The following is a 26055-nucleotide window of genomic DNA, read 5'->3' as shown; positions in this document are numbered from 1 at the left end:
TAGTGTAGTGGGTGGGGATGATGGCGGGGATGGGATAGGATAGGATAGGATAGGATAGGGGGGAGCTGTGGTGGTTTGTGAGGGGGGTGAGCGAGTAGAGAGGTAACTGTGAGTGGGAGAGAGCCCCACTATGCATGGTTGCTTGGCAACAACACAGCAGCAGCAGGGGTGTTTGGGAGAGCTCTGGAGTGAGGTAAGGTAGCGAAGTAATGATAATAATACAGATTTTTATGTTTATGTGAGGTCCCCATGCTAACACCCAGATGCGCCCATAGTAATAGTTTTACAATCGGATGCAAGCAAGCAAAAAGAATAAAAGTAAAAAACAAAAAGGAAAAGGAACAAAAAAAAAAAAAAACTCCTCCCCGTATTAGTATCATATATAGATAGGCCCAAAGCAAGCTCCAAACACCCCCCAGCGCCTTCTCCAGCAACACAACTCGGCCCGCAATACCAATATAGCACCGTGCCCGGAGACTCGGGACGAGGTCGATGCTGACCGTCATGCCACTGCCACCAACATCTATGTCCCCCTACTGCGTCTCACTCTCAAAACTCAAATCGCCATATCCATAACTCGAAAACTGCGACAGCGGCGGCGGCATCGGGAACGTCTCCATCAACTCACTCGGCAACAGCTGGCTCGTCGCAATCGTAACATCCTCGTCGTCGTCCGGTATGTGGAACTTGAACTCCCCCCTCCTCCCCCCCTTCTTTGTCTCGATCTGCGTCGGCGTAGCCGGCACCTCCTCCGATCCGGGAAGCACCTGCGACGACTCGCCGTCATCAGGCCCTGGGAGGGATTGAGAAGGCTCCTTATCATCTTCCTCGCCATCATCCTCCTCTTCAACATCAACATCCTCCTTCATAGGGCTCTTAGGCAGCTGCACGATCTCCGGCGCCACCCACTGCGACGTGTCTCCCAACGCCGCCGTAGAATACTTCCTCCGCACCGCCTCGGGCGCCCACTGCGAGCCCAGCAGCAGCTCGTTCTGCTGTGGGAGCTGGGTGTAGGTGGCATTGGTCTGCCAGAAGCTTGACGGCAGCTGCTGCGTGTGGTAGGGCTTGTAGTGTGGTGCGTCTTCGTCTTCTTCGGGGTCCTCCTCGCTGGCGGTGTCGTCGACTGCGTCTGGGAGTGGTATTGGTTGTTCGGCGGGTGCGTTGCCCTCGGGGGTGTCGTCGCGGAAGGGGTGCGGCGGGGGATAGGTCATGCTGTGGAAGGAGCCCTGGGACTCGTCTTGCCCGGCGGCGGCGCGGGTAGGGTCTTGTGATTCGGGGGCCTCGAAGTCTTCAGGCTCGGGCTCGTTGTAGGTGAGGTCTACACGGAAGGTCTCGGTCTCTGGCTCATGCTCCTGCTCCTGCGCGTGCCGGATTGCGGGCTTCTGCGACTCGGGGAGGAGCACGGTGGCGATGCTGTCCTGCGTCTCGGTGTCGGTGCCGGCCCGGCTCTGGGTCTGTGTCTGTGTGGCCTGCGTGGACAGCGGGGCGTCCTCTTCGACCTCCCACCATTGGCTGCTGTTGACAAATTTGTCCCTGTTGGCCGGTGCCGGTGCTTCTGCGCCTGTGCTGGTAGTTATAGCTTCCGGGGGTGGCTCCTTCGCGGGTTCCGGGGGCCTTGCAGTATCCTCCTCCTCCTCCCGCGCCCGCTTCGGTCCCGTCGCAAACAACCTTCTCCCCGTCCTCTTCCACATCTGACTACACCCCCCTTCCTCCGCCGCCCCTGTATCCACCCCCTTCTCCACCTGCCCCCCCATCGGCGACCTCCCCAGCCTCCCCGTCGGCGAAAACAGCACCTGCATCCCCGGCTGGTGCTGGCTCGGCTGGTATGGCGAAAACGGCGTCACCGGCGGCGACTTCGAGTCCGGGATCTCCAGCACCTTCCGCCGCTTCGGCGTGACGGGAGGGGGCGGCATCGCAGCCCGCGAGCTTACTGATGCCTGGCTCCCTGCCGCACCCGCCCCTACCACGTCCTCGTCGTCGTCGTCGTCGGGGAGGGGTGGCGGCGAGGACAGCGGGCTGGAGTATGCATCGTCGTTGTTGTTGTTGGTGTGATCAAATTCCGGCGACTGCGTGCTCTGGTCGAACTGCGTCTCCGGCACCTCGACCTCCTCCCGCGGGAGTCGCTTCCGGCGCTTCGCCCGGTGCTGCGGCGGCGGTTGGGGGGTGTCGGTGGCGGGGGTGTCTTTTGCGAAGCCGAACGAGGCGAGGCCGGCCTGGCGGAGCTGCTGCTCGGTGGTGGTGGAGGTGGAGGGCGTGCGGGTCTTGTGGCGGCGCACGGATTTGAGGCCTGTGGAGGCGCTGGCGAGGCGGGTCTGGGCGAGGGATTGGCGGTGGCGGTGGTGGCGGGCGCTGGCGGGGACGGGCACGGGTTTGGGCGTCTTGGTCATGGCTGGCGGGGGAGGGGGTGCCGGGGGTGCATGAACGGTGGTGAGAGTGCAGATGCGGGTGCGGGTGCGGGTGCGGGTGCGGGAGAGAGGGGAGAGAGACAGGGGAGAGGCGGTGGCTGTTGGCTGTTGGCTGATCGATCGCTCTCTCGCTCTCTAGCTGCCGCAGCAGAGATCGGTGGTGCTGGGAAGACGCGTCAAGTCAATCCACCCGCCGCAACCAACAGCCCCGGCCCATGCATGCAGCCCCGGCCGTATGTAGGGTTTCAGAGCAAAACACATTCCCTCCTTGAACCAGCCGCAGACCGCGCCCAACCAGTCCTCTACTCTACCAATTGGCCCTGAAGACAGTAGTGGGCGAGGCGCTGCATACATGTTGGAGAAACAGAAATAGACATTGAATCAAAACCGGGGATCACACTGAGTCTCTGTGCGTTCTGTGGAGACACCTCTCCGTCCCTCCCGCCTGACCCGCTGTATGTATGGAGGTAGAGTAACGAGCCCGCACGGGCTACTCACGGCCCACGAATGACAATCCCCGGGTGGAACCAAGGGGGGGGGGGGTGTTTGAAATCGGGCTACAGGAGGGTGTGTGCTTGGATCGGTGGGCCATGACCGGGTATCTGGATTCCAAGGCAAGGCGTGTGCGGGACGTGGTACAGCATGTTGGTATGTTGGGGCGAGTGATAAACTGTGATGGATCTTTGTGGGGATCGATTAGTATCGGAGGTTGTTTTGGGACCTTGGGAACTTTGGGGGTTGGTTGGAGATGGTTGGGACGGCTTGGCGGTGAGAGAGGGGGGGGGGGGTGTTCGTGTGTTTTGATCGATTGATCGATCATTTCCTGAGATGAGCTTGGGTGGGTGGAGTCCATCAGCAGTGGATAGCCTTTTTGGCAATAGATAAAAAAAAAAAAAAAAGTAACCACTACTCCCACTCCGATGTTTATCTCAACAACTACATCATATTCTTAGTACATTACCCACTAGAGTAGGCAGACCGCTCGCCCATGTTCTGTAATGTTTGTAAATAGTGCAAGTACACGCTTACCAGCATAAGAACCAGAAAATGCAGTTGCTCGGGGCAAGGATAATTTGTATGGAGTGGCGCCGTTCTCTCATACAAATAATCCCTGTTTCCGTTACTTTCATTTTCTGGTTCTATTGCTGGTAAGCGTGTACATACACCATAAATGCGTGCAAATAGGCATTATTATTAGATAAGATCATATAATAAATGCAGTATACCCCGATAACACCGGCGCCAAGAGTCCAAAAAAGTACCCTTTCAATCATTGACCCTGACCCCCAACCAAATAATTATATATCGAATAGTAGAATATTTGTACCTGATGTCATTATATAACCCCAACCCTAATTATAGGGGGTATTGAGTAAAAAAAAAGGACTGTAAAATTTTAAATGAAAGAGTGAGTCATGGAAGTAAGTGCACGTTAGTAGCCGGCCTCTTGCTTCGGGGTGGTTCTTTTTTCTTTTTTTTTTTTTGTTTAATTCATTAATTGCATGCAACCTTACAGTTGTGGCAATCTTCTGGGTGGTTCCATGACACCAAGCTTAAGTTAAACGACAACCCATGGCAATGTGGGGGTCTTTCCACGAGAACGACGAAATGCAAGATTTCACATGACGATTATTTTATTTCTTTTTTTTGTGAGTGGGGGTAATCTCGCGTTGTAGCAAGCATAGCCTCTTTGAATCACAGAATATCACTCATCTCTCGATACCTTTAATTCGAGGTTTTTATGCATTGATTGATTGACTCATTAATGCAGCCATACATTACAGTCAACTCTCACGACACATGCATTCTCAGATACCCAACTTCTTACCATCAAAATCTAAAAAACACACAACCCCCACCACCCGCTCAAAAAAAAAAGGTCTAGTCAATATAATGCCCCACAAACCCACACGCCGCCACCAGCATCGCGCAACAAAACAGCAACAGACTCTCCCTCTCCACCCTCCCCACCACCCCCAACGCCGCCACCACCACCACATTCAGCGGAATCCGCAGCACGCCATACACCGCCGCCCGGTGCCCGTCCTCAATAATGCGCCCCTTCAGCACGCCCATCGCCGGGAAATACATGCCCACGCACGCCTCAAACACGCAGAACCCGTAGAAGACCGCATACTCGTTCTGTGCATACACCGCCGTGTACAGCGCCACCGCGGCGGCGGCAAACACCCACACGAGCAGCCGCGAGTGCCGGATCACCTTTCCGGCTACCAGGTTGAACAGGTACGAGCCGAGCATCATGGACGCCATGAAGTTGGCGAAGATAATGCCGTAGGGCAGCGTGTCGTCACTAGAGTTGACGGCTTGCAGAGAGGGCGACCAGAGGAAGACGAAGATGTACATGGAGGCCTCGAGACAGCAGGACGCAACCACGAGGGCGAGGATGCGTTTGTCTGTGCGTCGGCAGCTTTCGTGTGAGCTATTTCCCCTGTGTCCTATAAAATCGGAAGCTGTGTAAGAGTCATACCGTTGAAAACCACGGAGAGTGCGTTTCTTGATACGGCACTCCCGGGGGTGCTTGATCTCGAACCATAATTCTCGTTCTACCACTCCCCATTAGCCCACTGAAACCCCCACCACCATCTTGAGGTATACGGGGAGGGGGGGGGGGGGAGAGATTGTCAAACCCACCCAAGTCACCAATATCGCCACAAACGCAATCCCCAGCAACACACACGACGCCATAAACGGGCTCTCCCTCGTCCCCGTCACGCCCACCAGCCACTCACTCGACACGCCCGCCGCAATAGCCACAATCGAGTTCGCCGCCGTCAGCACGCCAAACAAATGGCTGAGCGCACCCCCGCGGGAAAGCCCCCGCGAATGGAACTCTGTCACCATCCATGACTCGAAGCAGCTGTACAGGATGGAAGTCGACACACCGCCGAGCAGCCTGCCGCCATACAGCACCGGCTTGGACCGGTACAGCGTGGAGAGGCAGGAGAGCGTGTAGGCAACGCAGTACGTGAGGCATATCAGCCGTCTCCCTAGTCTAGCACATCATGATTATCTCCTTGTGAGTTGAAATGTCAACTCCCCCCCCCCCCCCTCAATCCGCGCACCAGATTATAAAAACCGACCTATCCGCCAAGCTGCCGACGAAATACGCGCTCACGGCACCGGACAGGAACCCCGCCGTAAAGAAGCTGGCCACCGTCTCCTCCGAGAATCCCATCTGCTCGCGGTATAAAGCATAGATGTGTGCCCCCTTCGCAATATCCCCAGAATCGTTAGTTTGAGTGTTTTCAACGACGGAAGCTCAGCAATCCAGACCTGAAGCCAGTCCGCGCCCATCGTCAGGGCGTAGACCACGAGATAAAGTCGTGTGAATTTCGATGTCGCATCCTTCAACGTGGCCACTACTCCAGCGTCAGAAGTGCCCACTGCAATTCGGTCTGAATCCTTGACGTCTTTCGAGCGCTGGTGGAAAAAGAGAAAGCTACACGCCACCCCTAGCGTTATGAAGTTGGTCGTATAAAATATCATTGGGGGTTTCTCTCTAAACAATTGTTTATAAAGAAGTATGCAAGTATGGTGGATGAAAAAGTCAAGTAACACTACAATAATATATGCGACTGGATAAACTTAGCTCAAACCCTTGTAACGACATGTACTGATATGCAGTACTGCACAAATATAAAGTACCAGGGGGTCCCAGAGGAACCAAAAGAATTTCAGTAGGGCATTCATAAGAATAATTAATCTAGATAGCAACCTAAACAGAAGACTCTTGTATACTTGTTCTGCCATCATGCATGCGAGTATTTTGTTGTGGGCAAAGAGCAATTTTTCAATGACATTACTGCAGTACAAAGCGCTAGACACGATAGATTCTGTTGACCCTCATGTAATTCACCGAATGCACATGAAAAGAAAAAAAAAAAAAAAACTTGAAAGAGAAAAAATGAATAAACCACGCTTTTTTGTACATGGAGGATCACAAACAACGCCTGGCATTTCTAAATCCAAACATGATATGCGTTTACAACTCGTCGTGACCGCTTGGTTCTTCATCACCAGCACCACCAGCACCAGCATACACTGTTAGAGAGAAAAAAAACGTTAGTTAACCAATTCCGCAAATAAATATAGTTTTGGAGACAGAATATAACTTACTCTTGCTAGTGATGGGGTAGGCGACCTGGCTGAGCTTCTCCTTCTGCTCGTCAAAGTCCTCTGTGGTGGCAGTGGCAGCGTTCTCCTCAAGCCACTCAGTGGTTTCCTTAACGGCGGACAAAAGAGTCTCCTTGTCGTCCTCGTCAAGCTTGCCACCGAGACCCTCCTCATCGTTGACCTGGTTCTTCAAAGAGAAAGCGTAGTTCTCAAGACCATTCCTGGCCTCAATTCTCTCTCTGTTGGCCTTGTCCTCGTCGGCGAATTTCTCGGCCTCGGCAACCATACGGTCAATCTCTTCTTGGCTCAATCGACCACGCTCGTTGGTAATGGTGATGCTCTCAGCCTTTCCAGTGGCCTTGTCAGAAGCTGAAACCTTCAGGATACCATTGGCATCGAGTTCGAAAGAGACCTCGATCTGAGGAACACCACGGGGAGCTGGGGGAATGCCAGTGAGCTCGAACTTGCCCAAAAGGTTGTTATCCTTGGTCATAGAACGTTCGCCCTCAAAGACCTGGATCAAGACTACGGGCTGGTTATCGGCAGCAGTGGAGAAGATCTGAGACTTGCGAGTAGGGATAATAGTGTTGCGAGTGATGAGCTTGGTCATGACACCACCGGTGGTTTCGATACCAAGAGTCAATGGGTTAACATCCATAAGAACGAGCTCCTCGGTTCCCTCCTCTCCAGACAAGACACCTCCCTGAACAGCGGCACCATAGGCAACGGCCTCATCAGGGTTGATACCCTTGGAGGCTTGCTTTCCAAAGTACTCCTCCAAGAGGGCCTGAACTTTGGGAATACGGGTAGATCCACCAACAAGGACGATGTCGTCAACTTCACCCTTCTTGACCTTGGCGTCCTTGAGGACCTGCTCAACAGGCTTGAGAGTCTTTTTGAACAAATCGAGATTGAGCTCTTCGAACTTAGCCCGGGTAAGGGTCTCAGAGAAGTCCTTGCCTTCATGGAAAGCTTCGATTTCAATGCGGACAGACATCTGGGAAGAAAGAGTACGCTTGGCCTTCTCAACCTCACGCTTCAGCTTACCCATAGTCTTGAGGTCCTTGGCGATGTCAACACCGTGCTTCTTGTTGTAAATCTTGGCAAAGTGCTGGATCACACGGTGGTCGAAATCCTCTCCTCCGAGATGGGTATCACCAGCGGTAGCCAAGACCTCGAAAACACCCTGATCGATAGACAAGAGGGAAACATCGAAGGTACCACCACCAAGATCGTAGACAATGATTTGACGCTCACCACCTTGCTTATCAAGTCCATAGGCGATGGCGGCGGCGGTAGGCTCGTTGACGACACGAAGAACGTTAAGACCGGCGATAGCGCCTGCATCCTTGGTGGCTTGACGCTGGGCGTCGTTGAAGTAAGCCGGGACAGTGACGACGGCATGAGTGACAGTCTTCATGAGGTATCCCTCAGCAATCTCCTTCATCTTTCCAAGAATCATGGCTGAGATTTCCTCAGGAGTGAAGACTCTCTCGGCTCCATTAACTTTGACTTCAACGACAGGGTTTCCGTTCTTGTTGATGACTTTGAAGGGGAAGTGCTTGATGTCAGTCTGAACATCCTTGTCATTGAATCTTCGTCCAATAAGACGCCTAGAAAACGATATTAGCTTCAATGGTAAATTATTTGAGTTCTAGAGAGCAACATACTTGATATCAAATACGGTGTTGGTGGGGTTGGCCGCATATTGGTTCTTAGCGGCGTCACCAACCAAACGCTCATCATCGGTGAAAGCGACATATGATGGAGTGATACGGTTTCCCTGATCGTTTACCAAAATCTCGACACGCCCAGACTTCATTACACCAACACAACTAATTACCAGACAGTAAAGTTAGACCAAGTTCCTCTCCGAAAGATTTCATATAGATCTGTACTTACGAGTAAGTAGTTCCCAAATCAATACCAATGACGGTACCATAGTTCTCAGCTTCACTGTCTGAAGCTGCCGATGCTGGTGACAAGAATAGAAGAGGTGCGAGGAAAATGAAAAAAAGGTAGAGGACCGCGGTCCATGCTACCGGTTTGCCCTTATTGTCGATCATGGGGGCGACGACCGTTTTATAGAGAACGTAGGTTGTGGAATTACAAACCAGTCAAGGTTGTTTATAGATCTGAAGGAAAATTTATCTAGTGTTGTGTAGAAAGCGTGATGGTTGAGGAAAGGAATTGTGCGGGGTGGAAGAGAAGATGGATTCCTTTATAACAGTCCTGGGAGAAAAAGCCACCTTTCGTAGTTGAGGACACTTTTCAAACTTCCAGGTTCCTCGAGCTTTGTGCCTACGGCGGTTTCCTAAGCTTAGTCACACACACACCCTGCCGCAGCCGCCACCCCCAGGATCTGCGCCAAGTCAGGGGAAAGAACACGGTGGTAACTTAGGGCTAGAGGTGCAGCCATGCTGCTGCACAGTGGCATTGCACACACCTTAACTGAACACACGAGCTGCTGAAATTTCTAGTCCTCGTTTACGTTTTTTTTTTTTTTTTTCAGGATTGGGGGGGGGGGGGGGGGTGTAATTGAGCCGCCTCGACTTGCATTAAAAATCTAGGAGTTAAATGTAGGTACATGTAGATTATGTACATTTGTTCTCAGTATATGTATTGTAGGTACATGTAGTATATATATGTATTTGTAGATACGCAGGTACTACTATTAATATTAGGTACATCTGTAGTACTATTGTAAAAGGTTTGTGGCTAGTGCCTGCAATGAGATCGGTGCCACAATGAAGAAACTACACTGATTGGGTAAAATGCTTCAGGCATCATCTAAGACTAAGACCAAGTCGGTGGTAACGGTCTGTAGGTACATAAGAGTTTACTATATCAATACCTTGGGTGAAACCAAAACCTGAGCCGCCCCGGCCGGCCTGCAGGATGTCTCCGTGTAGATGTGTTATGATGAAGTATGTCATATATGCACTTCCGGAGATATAGGGTGTTTCAGTATTAAAGTCTTTGTATGTATGCCTAATACTAGGCCCATTAATTACGCCTAGTTTTAAGGCGAGTGAGTAAAGGTTTAATGTACCCTTTAGATCTGAGGGTTGAGTATCTTCTAGGTCAAACTTTTCAAAAGAAGGCCCCACAACGGCTCGAACAGATCGGACAATAGGCTCATAATATGTAGTATGGCAGGACAGCAAAAAGGGTACCTACATGTACATACATGCATGTAACCCTCAGATCTGAAAAATATATTAAACCCAAGGGTGTTTTACACCCACTCCTTATTAGTCAAGTTTAGATTGAACCTTTGCTCTTATTATTTATTTACCATCTATTGTTACTCGATATTGAGTCACAAGAAATGGGCGATCGACAATCGATGACTGTGTACAAAGTATGTGGTATCCAACTGAAAAGACAACTTGGTGAATTTTCTTCAGCAGTATTATCCTAAATGCATGATAAAATTAATTAGGCGATGTGGCTATCCAACTGGTCTACTATTCAACAATTCCGGCGGCAACAGTTTGTCCACCGCTTCGCAATACCACCCTGTAACCCGCCTCCAATGGAATCGGGTTACCCATAAGCTCTACCTTTACAGTCGCCAGTGACCCAGCGGTGATATGCCTTGGCCTTTTCTTCAGAACAACACCAGTTGCTTTATCTAGTGTTGAGAGAAGATAAACAACTTTTCCTGGCGCGTGAAGCCGTCCTCTGTGAACATCAACCATCATGGGCGTGAGTCCTTCGAAGGCAAGTATTTTTATCGTGAATGAACTTTGGGGAGTAACACGATTTGTTGGATCGCAGAGAATATCACCCTCCCTATGAAACTTGTCATCACATGTTCATACAAGCACTTGAATGTATTGTGGTTATACCTTAAATGTACCATATCGATATTGGATAGGTGAATAACAACATTGTGACCAGCAACCGCCCAATCAGTGGGCTCTTCATCAACTTCGATTGCCTTGATAATTCCACTTTCGCCACTAGGTATGGCAACGATGTTATCCCCAACCTGAAGATTCCCGGCCTCTATTCGGCCAGAAATAGAGACTGGGTTCATAATTCCACCTTTGAAAACATCCGAGATTGTAAGTCGTAATGGCTTTTCGATTGCGCGCGTTAGGGGCTTCGTTTTTTCTACGCGTACCGAAGTGATGAAATTAGCGTGATGATTAGATAGGCATAATTGAGCGTGGATACTCTACCAAGTTCTTCTACTAATGTTGGCCCGGAGTACCAAGGAATGAGGCCAGATTTCGGTTTCTTCACGATATTTCCACCTGTCAATCCACTGCAAGGTATGAAGCTGATATTTTTTGAAGCAAACCCAGCTTGTGTAAGAAATTGGGTCATCTGCTGCTCGATCTCTTCGAATCGCTCATGGGACCATTCTACCGAGTCAAGTTTATTTACGGCTACGATTATCCGTTGAACACCCATACTTCTGACGAGGAGTGTATGCTCCTTGGTTTGCCCCCTCAAGTGGAACCCAGCTTCAAAGGCCCCAGTTGAAGAATCAATAACAAGCACTGCAAAGTCGGCCTGGGATGCACCAGCAATCATGTTTGGAATAAAGTCGCGATGACCCGGGGCATCTACGATCGTAAACCGAGCCTTTTCGGTCTCAAATTTGTTCACGGCGATATCCATTGTAACCCCCCTGGCAGGAAGCCAAAGTTAGCGTTCAATATATTTCAGGACATAGAGCTACGATACCTGCTTCGTTCCTCTTCTGTTTGGTCCAGAACCCAAGCGAGTGCAAAGGACGATTTTCCTATCTTCTCTGCTTCCTGTTTAAACTTTTCAATTGTTCGTTGATCCACTACACCAGTGTCTAAAAGGAGTCTCCCCATGAGAGTACTCTTCCCAGCATCGACGTGCCCTATGATACGATAAACATAAGCCATTTCGTTCTCAGGTTCCGTGGACGGAAATCACAGACCTATCACTACAAAGTTTGCGTTTTCTTTCGCCGTTGAATTTTTATATTCTTGAAGAACATCAATCTTTTTTCGCTGCTTCACAGGTGCATTGTCAATATTGACTGCTTGTATGGCTGCTTCAACTTTCTTCAACGCTTTGGCATCTGCCAAGGCTTTCGGGTCATTCTTAGAAGCAGCCTTTCCATTCAAGCCTAGGAGTAATATCTATGTTAGACTAACCTTGAATTATATTTGCTAAATTTTCAGGACAGAATTTACTACCTTTACTAGAACTTTGGGCAGCAACAACTACATCATCCGGACTTGGTCCAGAGAATGCACTCGTAGGAGCTCCTGGTAACGAGAACATACGTCTGTCAGTGACCTCAATTTCATACACTGATGCAAGCCTATCTCCAAACATGGACAGCGCAAATTTTGATGGCCCAGCTCTTAGATCTAAAGCAGGAACAGAACCCTCTTGTTCCTGGGCAGGGAAAGACCGCTCTTCTGGCTCTTTTCTTGCCGATTGGTCAAGGCTCTGGCTAGGCTGATTATGTATGGGGCTCGGTGCGAGCAGCGGCGGAGCTCTGGTATTTGGGGTTTCGGGAAAGTTCGTTGATTGGACATCGATATCTGCTGTTACTACAGAAGATGGCGCCTGAACAGGTGGAGATGATTGTTTTGCTGAGAGACGTGACAGCATAGATACTGCGGTGCTTTTTTCTCCGTCAGGGGATGTCTGCTGAAGAAGAAGCTTTTTTTGAGCATCCGCCTTTTCCTTTCTAGCCTTTGCCAAAGCTGCAAGTTTCGAGGTCTTTCCCCCGGCTGGTCCACCCGAACCTCCGAGGAGTCCGCCAAAAGGGTGCACAGGTTGGACCAAGATATATCCCTTACGATCTTCCGGAATCATCCCCCAAGGTGCATCCGCAAAAAGTCCATAAGCCACCGCAGACATCTTGGGCGCCTCGTGATTTCCGAAATAGCCTTGACCTTGACCAATCCCTTAGATGAGCTCTGAGCATCCTGTACAATCAGTGTAGGAGTGATGCACCGCTTTCAGATGGGCACCTTAACGAAGAAACAGGGCTGAAGGTAGGCAAATTGTGAACGGGGAAATTAAACTACCTTTGCTGGCTTGGGACTTTTTCTTTTTGGTAGGTTTTCCGTGTTGGTCTATTCAAGCAGTCAGTATCTTGTGTTTCTGCGTTTCCTAGTGGTAAGTGGCAGATGCATTACTCAGGATATAATTAACGGTCTTTTCAACATCGAAAAAATAGTACCACAAAGACTCTTGGATTTCCTTGTCCGTTGCTACCTCATTGCCCAGTATCTCTCGTACTTTTCGCAAGCCCACGTTTAACTGATCTATTATGCACATTAACATTAAACTCTTAGCAATGTACACCCTAGTAGTGAGAGAGAAGGAGCTGTAATACGTCTATCACTTTCGCTCATTTCTGTTTTAATAGTTTATTAGAAGGTTTTCACAATTCAGAGCACTTGGTAGGTACACACCACCGGAGCCATCATCGTAATCTTCGCCATCGTAGTCGTATAATTCTGCAGCGCTATTATATTAGGAACCGCAGTTGATAGAAATTAAATTCCCAAGGGCATGCCTTCATCTAGGTCCAGATTTCTAACATTCTTGTGTCGCGACATGACGAATGATGGGTGCGGATCTTTGGGCGTATATGTGTGGAGGAGATGGCGGGGTTGGTTGCAGGCTGTACTAGTAGAGGAGCTATTCGCCAAGAGCCGTTATTGTCGATCAGTTATGAAATGCAGACGTATCCGATCCGACAGGGTAACGTAGAATCCCACTATTATTCTTCAAGCTAAGGTGATGTATTTTCGGTTGGAAATCCTACTTATCTCCCAACGTCCATCAGATACATGATTGGTGCTGTAAGCATTATGGGTGTTGTGTAATGTTTTTAATTGTTTCAAGTATTTCATATTCTTCTGACATAGACATGCCACCATGGCCGAGTGGTTTAAGGCGGCACATTTAAGTTCTTCAAAACTGAACTGTGCTATCGAAAGATGCGTGCGTTCGAACCGCACTGGTGGCAATACCTCAAATTTTTTAACCTTATCTTTCCCACTCTCGGTTTCATGTCGCTGTATCCAGATAATTCTTATATAATTTTCCTCAGAAAAAAGTCTTGACTCAGCTCGCCTCAATATGGCTATCGATATCATTTACGAGGGGACTTGAGGTTGAATCAAAGTTGACGGACGTTATCTAGCGTTATCGATAGGCGTATGCACGGAGTCGTCATACAACCTAGATGGGCTAGGACCGGGTAACACCCACTCTAATAGATGTGATTTTCTGCATTTATTTCACCTTGCAAAGCTTGTTCTTTACGCAAATACGAAGTGATTCAATATTTAAACTAAAATAGGTCCGTACAATGCAGGCCCCATCCTCAAACCAACTAACATAATAATCATTACCCAAGGTCTGAAATGACCACAAAAACCCACTTCGTACCAATACATCATTAGGGAAAAAAGAAAAGGAAGATATGTGTAGGCGATCTACAAGTCGATCAAACTCTCTTCTACTGCTTTTGGCTGTGACTGTGGTGGCGGGTTTTGAACAGGGGTAGATGCCGAGGCTTCGCTCACACCGTGAGGAGGAGGATATGTATATTGTCCACCACCGGGAGGTGCATTAGACCCTTGCTGCCAAGGTACTTGTTGTTGTGAATGAGGTGAATATGGATATTGATATCCAGGCTCCTGTCCAGCTTTAGGATACTGCCAGTAAGAATTTTCTTGGGCAGGCTGTGAAGTTTGCATGGGCTGTTGATGCTGTGCCGAGGGCCCTGTGTGCTGCTGATGGAGAGGCTGCTGTCTCGAAATTGGTGCTGACGGGGGCTCTGAAGGCTGTTGGGTAGGAGTCACGGTGGAATCGTTTTGTGGTGGGGGATTGGGATTGTCGTAGCCGTTATATTGGTATGGCGCTTGAGGAGTAGATGTTTGTTGATACTGTGTTTGCGGGTTTGGCTGTGGTTCGGGCTGTCCAGGAAATGACCCTTGTTTGTCGAACGTATGCGGCTGGGTATAATAGTTTTGATAGTTTGTTTGTGGAGGAGGGTAGTTATTCTGAGGAGCGGAAGAATCGCTCCTACCATAATAATTTTCGGCCGATGGCAGCTTTGGGTACGCATTACTACTAGCTGGGGGCTGTTGGTATGGGGCTGGCGATGATACACCGTGCCGCCCATAGGTGTAGCTAAGCCGCTCCTCTAACATCCGATCGTAATAGCGGACAACTGTTCCCAGCTTTGCATGAAGATCGCACAACGCCTCTGTAGTTTTAAGACATTAATTCAAGTTAACGGTTTGGGGGGGGGGGGGGGGGTTATATTACCATATTTGCTCATAGTTTCACCAAATGTTCTAGCCAACTTTGGCCTTAACGTCCCAATACTTTCATACAATTCTTGAATCTGCGGTTCCCTTAAGATCGTTCCTGGTGGCTGAGTCTGCAATCGGTCCACTAGTGTTGCGAACAGGTTGATGTTCTCCGCCTCTCCCGGACTCAACTCATGGTCAGGCCTGCGCGCTATATTGGCTTGAAAAGCGGTGGATTTTGCAGCAGCACTGGGATTTGACCAGGCTGATTTGGCCTTCTGCACCTCCATGTCCCTTAGGCTCGCGGCAATCGCGGCTTTTAGCTCTTCATCCTCGTCTTCTTCAGGGGGATTCCCCTCCCGGGTGTGTTGTTGAGCGGATTTTGAAGGCTGCGCTTCGGTATATGAGGCCACTGAAGTAGCTTGAGTAACCTGCTTTTGGGCCTGCAACTGCTGCTGCGAAACATAACCGGCGCTTGCTTTACCCGTAGCCTCCTCCAGCGACATTTTTAGAGCCATTTTAAGATCTTCATCGTCATCATCTTCAACCCTAGCATTTCTTGGTTGCATTGGGGCAGATTGTGCTTTGGGCTTCGAAGTCGAATGCCTTTGACTATGACCTCCATGATGCTTTGGAGAACCCACAGGAGCCACAGGAGCTCGTCGTTCTGTCAGTTTTGTATGACATCCATCACAAACACGCACAGCCTGAACTATTCCAATGTGTGGCAATGGTATTGACTTTGAAGAACAGGTTCCACAGAAGGTATTTCCACAGTTACGGCAGTGGTGCTTCCTGTTCGTGAAAGTGAAAGGGGTCCGACAGCGCATGCAAACATCCGAATCGGTCCAATCAGGTGGCTGACAAGTTTTATTAGCATCAGCCAAAATCTAACTAGATTAGACAATATACCGCTGATGAGTCTACAAAGGTCGATGAAACCTTGGTTGGGGGCGGGAAACGAAAGTTTTCTGTTTGTAGTTGACGGTATATCTGGTTTGCGTAAGACAGGTGGGGCTGCCCTTCAAAAGCAGAGGCCCAAGTTTGGATAAGCTCCAGCATTTTAGATTCGACTTTTGGGTCAATCGGGTAAGGAGCCTTCAATAGAGAAACGAGATTATCCATGAATTCACGAGATGCAATCTCAGTGAGAAAATGGGAGCCACCATTCTTGACACAAGTATCAGTAAGCTATGGAATCAAGACGGTCAGTTCGTTCTAGGCTTTCTTCATTATTGATCGGGATCATTATATCAGAGCTCACGTTTAAGGCTGCTAGCTGAATGTTGGGATTTTTGTGCCCTATGCGTTTTCTCAACGAGCGCATAGCTTCCTTAGGCTGTACAGTCTTGCTCCGAATAATATCGGATATCTCGAGATTTAGTGCCATATCCTCCCTACTCAGCCGTCAGCTTTGATGTGAAGCCTGAGACCTCATGGTGTAAAAGAGGTCGGTCGAAAATGTTTGTGATAGAGAGGGGACAATACAGGCTTGATCCGGTAGCTTTCTCGACCTGGTCATCCAGGGAGGAGTTCGAAGCTGTAAACCATGAAGCCATTACTTCGAAGGGTGCTGTTACTATTACTGTTATGCAGAGAGAAGGCGGAGTGATGCTAAGTCGCCAAATGATTGCGACGCTGGATGGAAGCACGCAGCAGCTTAGAGCTACGAATGAGCCTGAGAATCAAATGAATGATATATAGAGATTGCAGCTATGATGCAGCTCTTCCTCGGAAGGGGGGGAGGTGAAATCTGCGGTTTGGGATGGGATAAAGAAATGCTTAGGATGTAGGTGGATATGAGGACGAAGCTGGTGCAGATCGCTGCTTCACCAACTTGCTTGACTGATGCTGCGTCGCCCCGCCGTTACATAAGCTAGAAGAGACGTATGCCTTAGCACGTGATGACTACTAGTATGTAAACCCTGTTGCGCTAAAGCTTAAGGGTCCAGCATAAACGAATCTCTTGGAGACGCGCATACTAGGTTATGAAAGCTGTGAACGACACAAACAAAACCATCATATAGAGACCTGCGTGTAGTGATCCGGTAAGAGTATTTGCCTGTATACATATATTTATGTGCAGGCATCTGCCTACATGTCGAAGTGAAGTGCTAGGAAGCACGAGTAGGTATATGCACCTCGGCCTACATGTACTTATTCTGGGGGCCAGTGCAAATTTAAGATCATCGATTTGGGGTATTTGAGAGACCCCTGTTGGTAGCTCGTCGTTTAAACGAAATATGTGCTCCTACATATGTACTTCTATGATACCTACTCTACCTAGGGGTGCTAATTTTCGTTACGCAGGTAGAGTATGATTTACTTTAGAATACGTGCAGAGTACCTGTACTTACTAGCTGGTAGTGTCGACTTAGCTGGGGCACCTCCGAAATCCTGTTCCGGCGGCTCCACCACAATCACAATCCCACACTCCCCGCCATCTCTCCTCCGTTCAGCTTACCTCCTCCACATCATCAGAGGACTCTCCCTGCGATGCGAAATAACCTTTTTTACCTCACGATTCGATAGGGATGGACTCCAATACACCCCCTCATCCACTTCGTGGTCCACCAGCAATGCCTTCTGCAAAGTCACAACGAATATACCCTCACATCAGCGATCTTCAGGCCCGGTCAGATGGCCTCGTTCCTATGAAACGCTCGGTAACTTAATTTAGACTCCTAGATATTTTAAGTATGTCTAACTGGACCCGTGTACAGATCAAGTCGTGGGTTGACGAAGCCAAAATCCACTGGCGGCAAGCAAAATGGCATTATGAGTTTGGGAGGTTGGACTCGGCGTACTGCGATTTTGTCATGGCCAACACCATCATAATAAAAACTATCCCGCAATGTGCAGATTATCCTACCTTTGCATCCGGCAAACGGGGAATGGCTTTCATGGAATATAGCAAGCTGAATGAGGTATATACCCTGGTAGAACAGATATTCTTCGATTTTGCTAACTGGACTCGAAAGGAATTAAAAGCAAAAACTCCCCTCTATCTCAAAGTAAAAGAAGAAATCAAGAAAGATAATGAGCTCTCTGGAGTTCAGAGTGCAAATGCCCAGCTTGAAGCCGAGAGGGTTGCGGAGAGGGTTAGAGCTACCCTCCATCCAGAGACTGGGGTGTCTCAAGACATTCCGCCGAAAACGAAGCCGGAAGTCCGAGCGAAACCAGAATACCTGTCAATGGGCAAAGAACGTAGGTCTAAATAGCTTATGTTATAAAAGACCCACTGACACGAAACAGATTCTCGAACAGGCTCTGGGGCCAAATCCCCACAGCTGAATAGTCAAGGGATTGTTCCGACGTATGGAAAATCTTCACCCAATGCTCTAGATAGTACCTTAGATTTGAAGCGTCGGTTGGAGAGATTGACTACAACAACTTCCAGATCAAGTTCACCAGCGTCGCTCTCACAGCTAGTCCCCACGACTCCACCCACGGTCGTTCGCGGTCCTCGAGAGATGCCGGCAAAATTGCCTCCGTTAAACGTGAATGCGATGCCTACGTTACCCCCCCCTACTTATTCCCCAGCCACTAGTCATGGGGGTATGTTGCCTTCGCGAAATGCATCACTCCCTTCTACTGACGGGAATGGTGCGTCCCGCCAACCAAAACCCAGTTTTCCGAATGATACGATAATATCGGTGGATGCTCTATACAGTTATCTAAGCAAGGAGTCACAAGTTACAATCCTCTTACTAGATGTTCGTAGTCGAGAGGAATTTGATGAGGGGCATATCTACGCAAGATCAGTAGTTTGTATTGAACCTATAGTTCTTCGTGACGGGTAAGACTGAAAATAGCACTCGAAAAATATAATTCGATTATCCTGACGTCTTTTAGAATGTCCGAAGATGATTTGGATAGAAGTTTTGTTCTAGCACCATCAAAAGAACAAGAATTGTTCAGTGCAAGAGACAAATACGATATTGTGGTTTATTACGATCAATCCATGGCCAATAAAAACTTTCTTTCTGGCCTGACACAGGACGAACATCAGATAGCTCTTCGAAGCTTGCATATGGCCATTTACGACTTTGCTTTTAGGAAACGATTGCAGAGGGCACCGATGCTACTACTTGGAGGCCTTGATGCTTGGATAGAGTTGGTTGGGAAACATTCCTTGAAAACTAGCGATACCGCAGAACTTGCAAAGTCAGAGCCAACATCTAGGCCTTCAAGTCGGGTAGGAAGGCAATCTATATCGCTCGAAAAACCTCGCAGTGGTATTGGAGTTATACGAGATACGTCACCAAGCGTGTCTGAGAACCGGTTATCATTGGCCAAGAGGCGGCAGGATCGTGATCCCCAAAGAGGTTCCATGCCACTGCCAGTGCAAAGGGTGAGTTATGGTAGGAAGCAAGAACCCACACCAGTCGACCCCATAAATATTGAAGAAGAGCAGAAATGGATGGATAGGCTACAGAGGGAAAGAGAACCCCTTACTATCAGTGTCCCACCCGTATCTCCACATCCAGATGCCGATGTTGAATCAAAAAAGCGGCGGCGAGGAACTTCTATAGTCGCGGGGAATGACAATTTCTCGACTGGATATGTTAGAACAATGGAGGAATTTGTCAGTCTGCTATTGTTATATTTCTATCACTGAGAAGAAAAGTAGCCCTAACAAGCATCTTAGTTCCAACGGTATCCTGCACAACCCTCGATGTCCCCTATCCCACCAACACCGATAAGTGCTGGAACTCCAATAACTCCACGCGGACAACACACGATCATCGACCACCCGTTTTATGGGTTTACTGATGTCCGTAATCCAGACTTCAATCCCCCGCCCACTCCAATCAGACCACCACCTGCAGTTCCACGAAAGAGCTATAGCGGAGTCTCAGAGCGTCTTGCCCCGCCTATACCCCCGCCCCTTCCCCCTGCCCCCGAAATACCGCCGAGGCCACCTAAAATCCCACTTATCCCAGATGGAGAATCAGGCTCGCCATTTCGAACAATTGGGAGCATCAATATTGGTAAAACTGGATTAAAAAATTTGGGAAATACCTGCTACATGAACGCAATACTGCAATGCATGAGTGGTACAATACCACTGTCGCGATACTTTTTAGATGGGAGTTACAGAAGTCACATTAACAAAGACAATCCGCTCGGATCTCGAGGAGTTTTGGCAGAAGCATTTGCAAGTGTGGTAAAAAACTTGTGGAGCGGTGAATACAAATTCATCTCTCCTGTGACGATAAAGGTTAGGCGCAAGAGATATATTTCCTAAAAGGGTTTTTACTGATGCGAGCCATAGGATGTGTCTGGTCGATTGAATGAAATGTTTAAATCAGATGATCAGCAAGATGCCCAAGAATACCTTGAGTTCCTATTGGATGGGCTGCACGAAGATCTTAACCCTTACGCAAATCGAACTAAACTCAGGCCTTTGACAGACGAGGAAGAAAGGCGACGAGAGACCCTTCCTCAGCAAACAGCATCGCATTTGGAGTGGCAACGCTATATCCATTCGAACTTTTCGGTCGTCGTAAATTGGTTTCAGGGTCAACTAAGTAGTAGGCTCATGTGTTTAACGTGTGGTATCACTTCGACCACATATAGCGGATTTATGTATCTCTCGCTTCCAATACCTTCGAAAAGGGGAGGATTTACCCTCGCGGACTGCTTGGAGGAGTTTGTGAAAGAAGAAATACTCGAAAAAGATGACGCTTGGCATTGCCCGAATTGCAAAAAGGCTCGGAAAGCTACGAAGAAACTCACTATCACTCGCCTACCTCACATTTTGATTATTCATCTAAAACGGTTTACAAATCGGGGTCTATGGCGGGATAAACTCAACACAATGGTTCAATTTCCTTTGAAAGACTTGAACCTAACAAAATACGTACCACCTTTATTGCCCAGGGGTGCACTGGGCCCCAACGCCCCTGAACCTAGTGCCGAAGTGACGCCGCCTTTTATGTATGACCTTTACGGGGTATGCAACCATTATGGAACGCTAAATGGAGGTCACTATACGTCCTTTGTGAGAAATAATCATCAGAATGCTTGGAATCATTTTGACGACAGCAAGGCAAGCTTTGTTGACGATTCTGCAGTAGTGGTAAGCAATCTATTTAAGTCACTCCACAACTTTTCTGATAATCATATAGTCTCGGAATGCATACGTGCTTTTTTGGGTCCGGTCAAATGTTATGTGATTATTCTAGAGGCGTTAGTGTTACTGTCTGTGAATAATTGGACTTCTGTTTACCTTGCACTAGGCTTTGGGGGAAATTCTATCCTTTGTCTAATTTCATTTTTTTTATTCATTCTTATAACTTCTGCTACCTGTTTGTCTGAACGTAGATCCTTTGTAGATATGTTTATGAGCGCATTATTGCTTTATCTGTCTACGGGACAATACCAGAATACATAACTACATGTATGTAATATGTACTCTTCTAAAACTAGGTAATGGAGGATAGAATCCGGACGATTTCATTCGCAATAACATATTCGGGCAGCTAGGGGTGTATGAAAGACAGCCCAGACCTGGAAACCTGATAGACGAGACCAGATAAATGGATAATCTCAACAGCCAGTTTTTCTTATGTAGATAGACGTCTCATTTTTCTTGCCCTGACTATTCTGGTAGTTACATAGGACAGTGTCTCTGTATACATGTAGTTGAAAATAGAAGATCGTATACGCCAAGACCGAGTGATATATTATGAGCGAGACACACACAATTTGACCAAAAGCCCAGGCACTTATACAAGGACAACGCTTTTAAAAGGGAAGATAATAATAAACTCTAGTGCTAGAGCTACAAACACTTTATCGGGAAGTGAAGTTGGGTCTCGGCATTTTTTTCTCTTGAGCTCAGATTTTTCAGTACCTCGCTATGCTCTATCATCATATTGCGGGTGACAGCTGGAAAGGTGCTCTCGTTTCAACACCTAAAAAACGGGCTGCTAGGTAGTTTTGGAAATAGTGGGACGTAGTTTATGTGGCGAAAAGTTTGAAACCAGAGCACTCTTCCAGCTGTCACCCTCTATATATCGGTTAGTGTCGGTGGGGCTTTGGAGGAAAAAGTAACAGACCCTAATCTTTTAACTGGTATCAGACATAGATAGCGCTATATCCTAAATTATCATTCCGTGATCTGATAAATTGAACGACAGAAATGTTATGGACTGCATTGGCCAATTTGTTCACTTGATAGTTTCGGCGCTACAAATGAAATTTGGTTCAATTCTTAGGTACACTATCCCGGCAGTTGTCTCCATTGTACCTTGTAACATAATAAGTTCCGAAAAGCGACTATATATATGTATATCATAAGCGGAACGGTCTTTTCTTTTGTAAATCCCAATCTCACGTCTGCTAGTCATGTCTCGACAAGCCCTGGAGTTAAAAGGATTCTCCACTAATTCTAAGACATCCTACTCATCCATAACTTAACTATAATCTTCAACCGGACCATCAACCATCAATCCTCAACCCCCGACCCAACGGGTCTAAGAACCCTTAATTTACGAGACTGTCCCGCTGCCCGGTAACCCAAAATTATAAAACTTGGCTTAATGGTCTTTCCTAGGAAACCAGGAGAACCCTTGTATCACCAACACGAATCCATAAATATAACTAGAATATACATCTCTGTATGTATGAAGCTTGTAGTGGTTGTAGTTGATCGATAAAAGATGAACCGATTCTTAGCTATATACATGTACATATCATCCCCGATATGGGAAAGAGGCAGAGCCTCAAAGCTTGGTGATGGCCCGTGCGCGAGCTGAGCCGGGTAATTTCCGGGAAAGCGTTGAAAGTTACAAACCTCCGGACAACAATTACCTCCGTAAGCTTGCTGCAAATATTATCCTGCTCAAATCTATTCCGATACCTCCGCAACGCATCCACTGCATCCACCATATACCAGAAAGCGATAATTCACCATGGCGGCAGGTTTGTTGCCCTCATTGTTGGCCTTCTGCAGCACTTTTTACTAATTCCCAGTGCGCAAACAGAGCAACGCAGGCTCCTCGAGCAGGTAAATCCGCACCTCATAGCACTTACGCGTAAAATAAAGCGCGGTACTGACATATGCTCTTAGCTGATGGGTACGCCCAATCAAACAAACTCATCGGTACCTTTCACCGACCCGTCGGTTTGTCGGAGTTTTCTCGTAGGAACCTGCCCACACGATCTCTTCACGAACACCAAGGTATTTACGGCCGCCCCGCCGCCGTCGCTGCTATCATACTTGGCCAATTCTAACAAACGTAATAGCAAGATCTAGGGCCTTGCAAAAAGACGCACCTTGAAGCCCACAAGCAGGAATATGAGCGCGAAAAGAAGAACCGCGACTTTGGATACGAGTACGACTACCAGCGCGACCTTCAACGCTACATCGACGAATGCAATCGACGTATAGATGCCGCGCAACGCCGTCTTGATAAAACACCTGACGAGATAACCAAAACGAACTCGCTGCTAAAGCACATTAGCGACCTAGACAGCTCGATCTCTACAGGGCTACAGGAGGTAGAAGTACTTGGTGAACAGGGTCAAGTAGCAAGAGCGCTAGAGGAGTACCACAAAGTTAAAGTCGCAAAACAAGAAAAGGACAACAAAGAAAAGGAATTGAAGCAGCTTTCAGATAGCGCAGGTCCGAGCGGCCATCAAAAGCTCCAGGTGTGCGATGTTTGTGGGGCATATCTTTCTAGGCTAGATAATGATCGCCGTCTAGCGGATCATTTTTACGGAAAGGTAAACAGCTAGTGATTAAACCGTACCCGCTAAATGAGATACTAACTACAATCCCTTGGACAGATGCATCTAGGCTATGCCCAAATGCGAAACACCCTCAAGAAGCTCCAGGATGAACTTGTGAGTCGTGGTCCGCCTCCAGGACATCATGGCGGAGGGGGGCGGGAATTTCGCTCGGACGACAGACACGACGGTGGAGGGTACAGCAGAGATGGGCCTGGAGGCTACCGCGGAGGCGGCGGCGGTGGGTTCAGAGGCGGGAGAGGCGGTGGTTATAGAGGGAGCAGAGGTGGCGGTGGAGGTGATGGATGGGGTAGTCGTGGTAGCTCCGGTGGCGGAGGGGGGGGGTATGGAAGAAGGGGCGGCGGCGGTGGGAGTGGGTGGTAAATCCCCAATTGTCCTATATCCCTTCTTATGTTCTTGCTTTCATCGGAATGTAACACTATCAATCCTTCTTGTCCCTTGTTTTTCTTTTCTTTAGCAAGATTTGGCGCATCTTGGGGGGTGGGTCGGTCTAATTTTTCCCAGTATAATATCTTCCTAACTATGAAGAGGCTTCTTAAGCATGAATGACCCTCATGAAACATGTAATAAACTTGAACAGATGAAAATTGGATGTTTCGAACCTCAAACCAACTCCGGGCCTGCAATTTAATATACCATACATAATTAATCGTTCAAGGAAAAAAACAATGTGTATAACATCAAGAAGCCGATTCAACTTGTTCCGCCCATGAATCCCCACCGACAGCAGGGGAGAGTGGAGTTAAATTATCCCCGACGTTGTACTTGGTATCCAAACCGCCTATTGCGGGAGACTTCTCGGGGGCCTTTACTTCTGAAGAAGCATTGTTTTCTGTAGGAGCTTTGCCCTCTGTAGGTATTTCTCCTTCTGCGGGAGTCTTCTCATCTGTGGAAGGCTGGTCTTCCAAGCTTGTGGGTTGATCATTGGTAGGTGTTGCAAGCTTTGGGGCGGCTTCAGCCTGAGTCGATGTATCTGCAGAGGCCTTATCCTTAGATGCTTTGGGGAGGGCAGGCCATTCTTGTGTCGCATTTGGGTTCCTAGGCGCTTCTCTAGGTGCTGCAGCCTCCCTGTTAGAACCCGAAGCTCCACGGGGGCCACTAGGGGCACCACGGAAGCCGCCCGGAGAACCACGGGGACCACTAGGGGCGCCACGGAAGCCACCCCCCGGAGGACCACGGCTAGCAGGTGAACCACGTGTAGAGTTAAAGACACCCCCGTATGCACCTCTACGAAATTGTGAAGATCCTTTTCTGGGATTATAATCTTCCTCGGTTTTTGTTGAGTCCCATTCCCGACTATTAACGGCGTTGAGTTTCCTTTCCCTATTCTTCGCTCGCTCGTCGCTATCGAAGAGTTAGCAAGGTCTCCGAGTGATATATTGCGCGAATGACCGGTGTCAAACGTACTCCAGCTCTTTTCTACTCCTTTCTTGCTCAACTTTTTTCTTACGCTCAACAATTCGCTTAGTAGCATCAGCCTGCTTTCGCGCCTCTTCTTGTACCTGGAAAGAGTTTTCATCCTCTTCAGCCTTACGGCGGCGCTCAATCAGACGCTCGTTGTTGAGTTTTGCACGTGCCATACGTTCCGTAAGCTCCTCTTCTGTAAGTTTGGCCTTTGCTTATTTTAGTTGTTGAAAAGGTAGGATTGGGGGGTAAGATATTATGGGAAATCGTTCGTAAACCAGCAGTAAAGTGAGAATAAATAATAAGTGTAATTGTGTAGATGGCTCAAATACCTTCTTCAAACCACCAGAAAGGGTTCGATCCTGCTTTTGCTACCCAATCGATTGGTCTGTTAGATAAGCTTTATAGAGTCACTGGAGATCACTCACCTGTTTTAGGGCATCTTTGGGCTCTGCGGCCGGGCCCTCCGGCGCACCTTCTACAACCTTTACTTCTTTTGGCGGATTTCTTTGATCGACACTTCTCGGTTGCTTTTCTAGAGGTCAGCGTCGTATGCAAAGAGCTATAGAACAAATTTCGCTGCATACAAGACCACCTCTCCCACCACTACCACCTCCACCCCCCCCGCCCCTGTTACCCGATCCACCCTTTGATAGAAAAGCCCGTGGCTCAGTGGGCGCACTCGGGGGTGGATTCTGGGGAGGCGAGACCTCGGCTGCGGATAGGTCATATGCTTCACGGGTCTGTGCAAAACTGTCATTGTCCATAATTATTTGTGTGGACAGAGACGGATGGGAAATGAGAATGATGATTGAGGGTAGGCTAGCTCCTTGTTGCTTATATATATGTGTGTGTGTTCTATGAGTAGGATGACGATTGGAGTTATAGACGGTCCTGCAACGACGAACGATTGATTGCAAGTGATACGACGCGTCGGGTGCCTTAAAATGTGGTTGCGGGGTTGTTGTGTTACATCACTTTGCTAATGGAGGGGCTCCCTGTTCTGTTTACCCGGCCGTGGAGTACTACTGTAAAGTAGTAATGATTGCACCGCCCAGATTTTGTATGTATGC

General features: G+C 48.3%; 8 protein-coding genes across 8 annotated transcripts; 2 read left to right on the top strand and 6 right to left on the bottom strand.

Moving 5' to 3' along the window:
- Nucleotides 1-533: 533 nt before the first annotated feature.
- On the bottom strand, nucleotides 534-2387 carry H6S33_000528 (uncharacterized protein; the record flags this gene model as incomplete). The annotated part of the gene is made up of 1 exon (XM_044831915.1): nucleotides 534-2387. One exon carries the CDS (start codon nucleotides 2385-2387, stop codon nucleotides 534-536), a length of 1854 nt encoding a protein of 617 aa, XP_044700087.1.
- A 1899-nt stretch (nucleotides 2388-4286) lies between these two features.
- Nucleotides 4287-5912, bottom strand: H6S33_000527 (uncharacterized protein; the record flags this gene model as incomplete). The annotated part of the gene is made up of 5 exons (XM_044831914.1): nucleotides 4287-4819; nucleotides 4894-4969; nucleotides 5058-5418; nucleotides 5507-5634; nucleotides 5700-5912. 5 exons carry the CDS (start codon nucleotides 5910-5912, stop codon nucleotides 4287-4289), a joined length of 1311 nt encoding a protein of 436 aa, XP_044700086.1.
- Nucleotides 5913-6408: 496 nt separating this feature from the next.
- Nucleotides 6409-8605, bottom strand: H6S33_000526 (uncharacterized protein; the record flags this gene model as incomplete). Its single annotated transcript, XM_044831913.1, has 4 exons — nucleotides 6409-6467; nucleotides 6543-8152; nucleotides 8210-8374; nucleotides 8442-8605. 4 exons carry the CDS (start codon nucleotides 8603-8605, stop codon nucleotides 6409-6411), a joined length of 1998 nt encoding a protein of 665 aa, XP_044700085.1.
- Nucleotides 8606-10009: 1404 nt separating this feature from the next.
- Nucleotides 10010-13111, bottom strand: H6S33_000525 (uncharacterized protein; the record flags this gene model as incomplete). The annotated part of the gene is made up of 11 exons (XM_044831912.1): nucleotides 10010-10337; nucleotides 10394-10661; nucleotides 10730-11184; nucleotides 11241-11406; nucleotides 11467-11658; nucleotides 11729-12439; nucleotides 12575-12622; nucleotides 12686-12814; nucleotides 12886-12906; nucleotides 12965-13009; nucleotides 13069-13111. 11 exons carry the CDS (start codon nucleotides 13109-13111, stop codon nucleotides 10010-10012), a joined length of 2406 nt encoding a protein of 801 aa, XP_044700084.1.
- An 885-nt stretch (nucleotides 13112-13996) lies between these two features.
- H6S33_000524 (uncharacterized protein) lies at nucleotides 13997-16377 on the bottom strand (the record flags this gene model as incomplete). Its single annotated transcript, XM_044831911.1, has 5 exons — nucleotides 13997-14772; nucleotides 14835-15678; nucleotides 15731-16009; nucleotides 16083-16215; nucleotides 16307-16377. The coding sequence occupies 5 exons, from the start codon at nucleotides 16375-16377 to the stop codon at nucleotides 13997-13999; spliced, it is 2103 nt and encodes a 700-aa protein (XP_044700083.1).
- Nucleotides 16378-17352: 975 nt separating this feature from the next.
- H6S33_000523 (uncharacterized protein) lies at nucleotides 17353-21000 on the top strand (the record flags this gene model as incomplete). The annotated part of the gene is made up of 8 exons (XM_044831910.1): nucleotides 17353-17484; nucleotides 17542-17745; nucleotides 17800-18025; nucleotides 18074-18617; nucleotides 18674-19406; nucleotides 19470-20042; nucleotides 20097-20903; nucleotides 20953-21000. The coding sequence occupies 8 exons, from the start codon at nucleotides 17353-17355 to the stop codon at nucleotides 20998-21000; spliced, it is 3267 nt and encodes a 1088-aa protein (XP_044700082.1).
- Nucleotides 21001-22740: 1740 nt separating this feature from the next.
- On the top strand, nucleotides 22741-23941 carry H6S33_000522 (uncharacterized protein; the record flags this gene model as incomplete). The annotated part of the gene is made up of 5 exons (XM_044831909.1): nucleotides 22741-22750; nucleotides 22813-22835; nucleotides 22899-22952; nucleotides 23075-23554; nucleotides 23618-23941. The coding sequence occupies 5 exons, from the start codon at nucleotides 22741-22743 to the stop codon at nucleotides 23939-23941; spliced, it is 891 nt and encodes a 296-aa protein (XP_044700081.1).
- A 317-nt stretch (nucleotides 23942-24258) lies between these two features.
- Nucleotides 24259-25749, bottom strand: H6S33_000521 (uncharacterized protein; the record flags this gene model as incomplete). Its single annotated transcript, XM_044831908.1, has 5 exons — nucleotides 24259-24922; nucleotides 24986-25191; nucleotides 25315-25353; nucleotides 25411-25512; nucleotides 25570-25749. 5 exons carry the CDS (start codon nucleotides 25747-25749, stop codon nucleotides 24259-24261), a joined length of 1191 nt encoding a protein of 396 aa, XP_044700080.1.
- Nucleotides 25750-26055: the final 306 nt, after the last annotated feature.

This window comes from Morchella sextelata (assembly GCF_020137385.1).
Source record: "Morchella sextelata strain SCLS chromosome Unknown scls_1, whole genome shotgun sequence".
Taxonomy (NCBI): Eukaryota; Fungi; Ascomycota; class Pezizomycetes; order Pezizales; family Morchellaceae; genus Morchella; species Morchella sextelata.
This window is presented reverse-complemented; position numbering and strand designations above follow the sequence as displayed.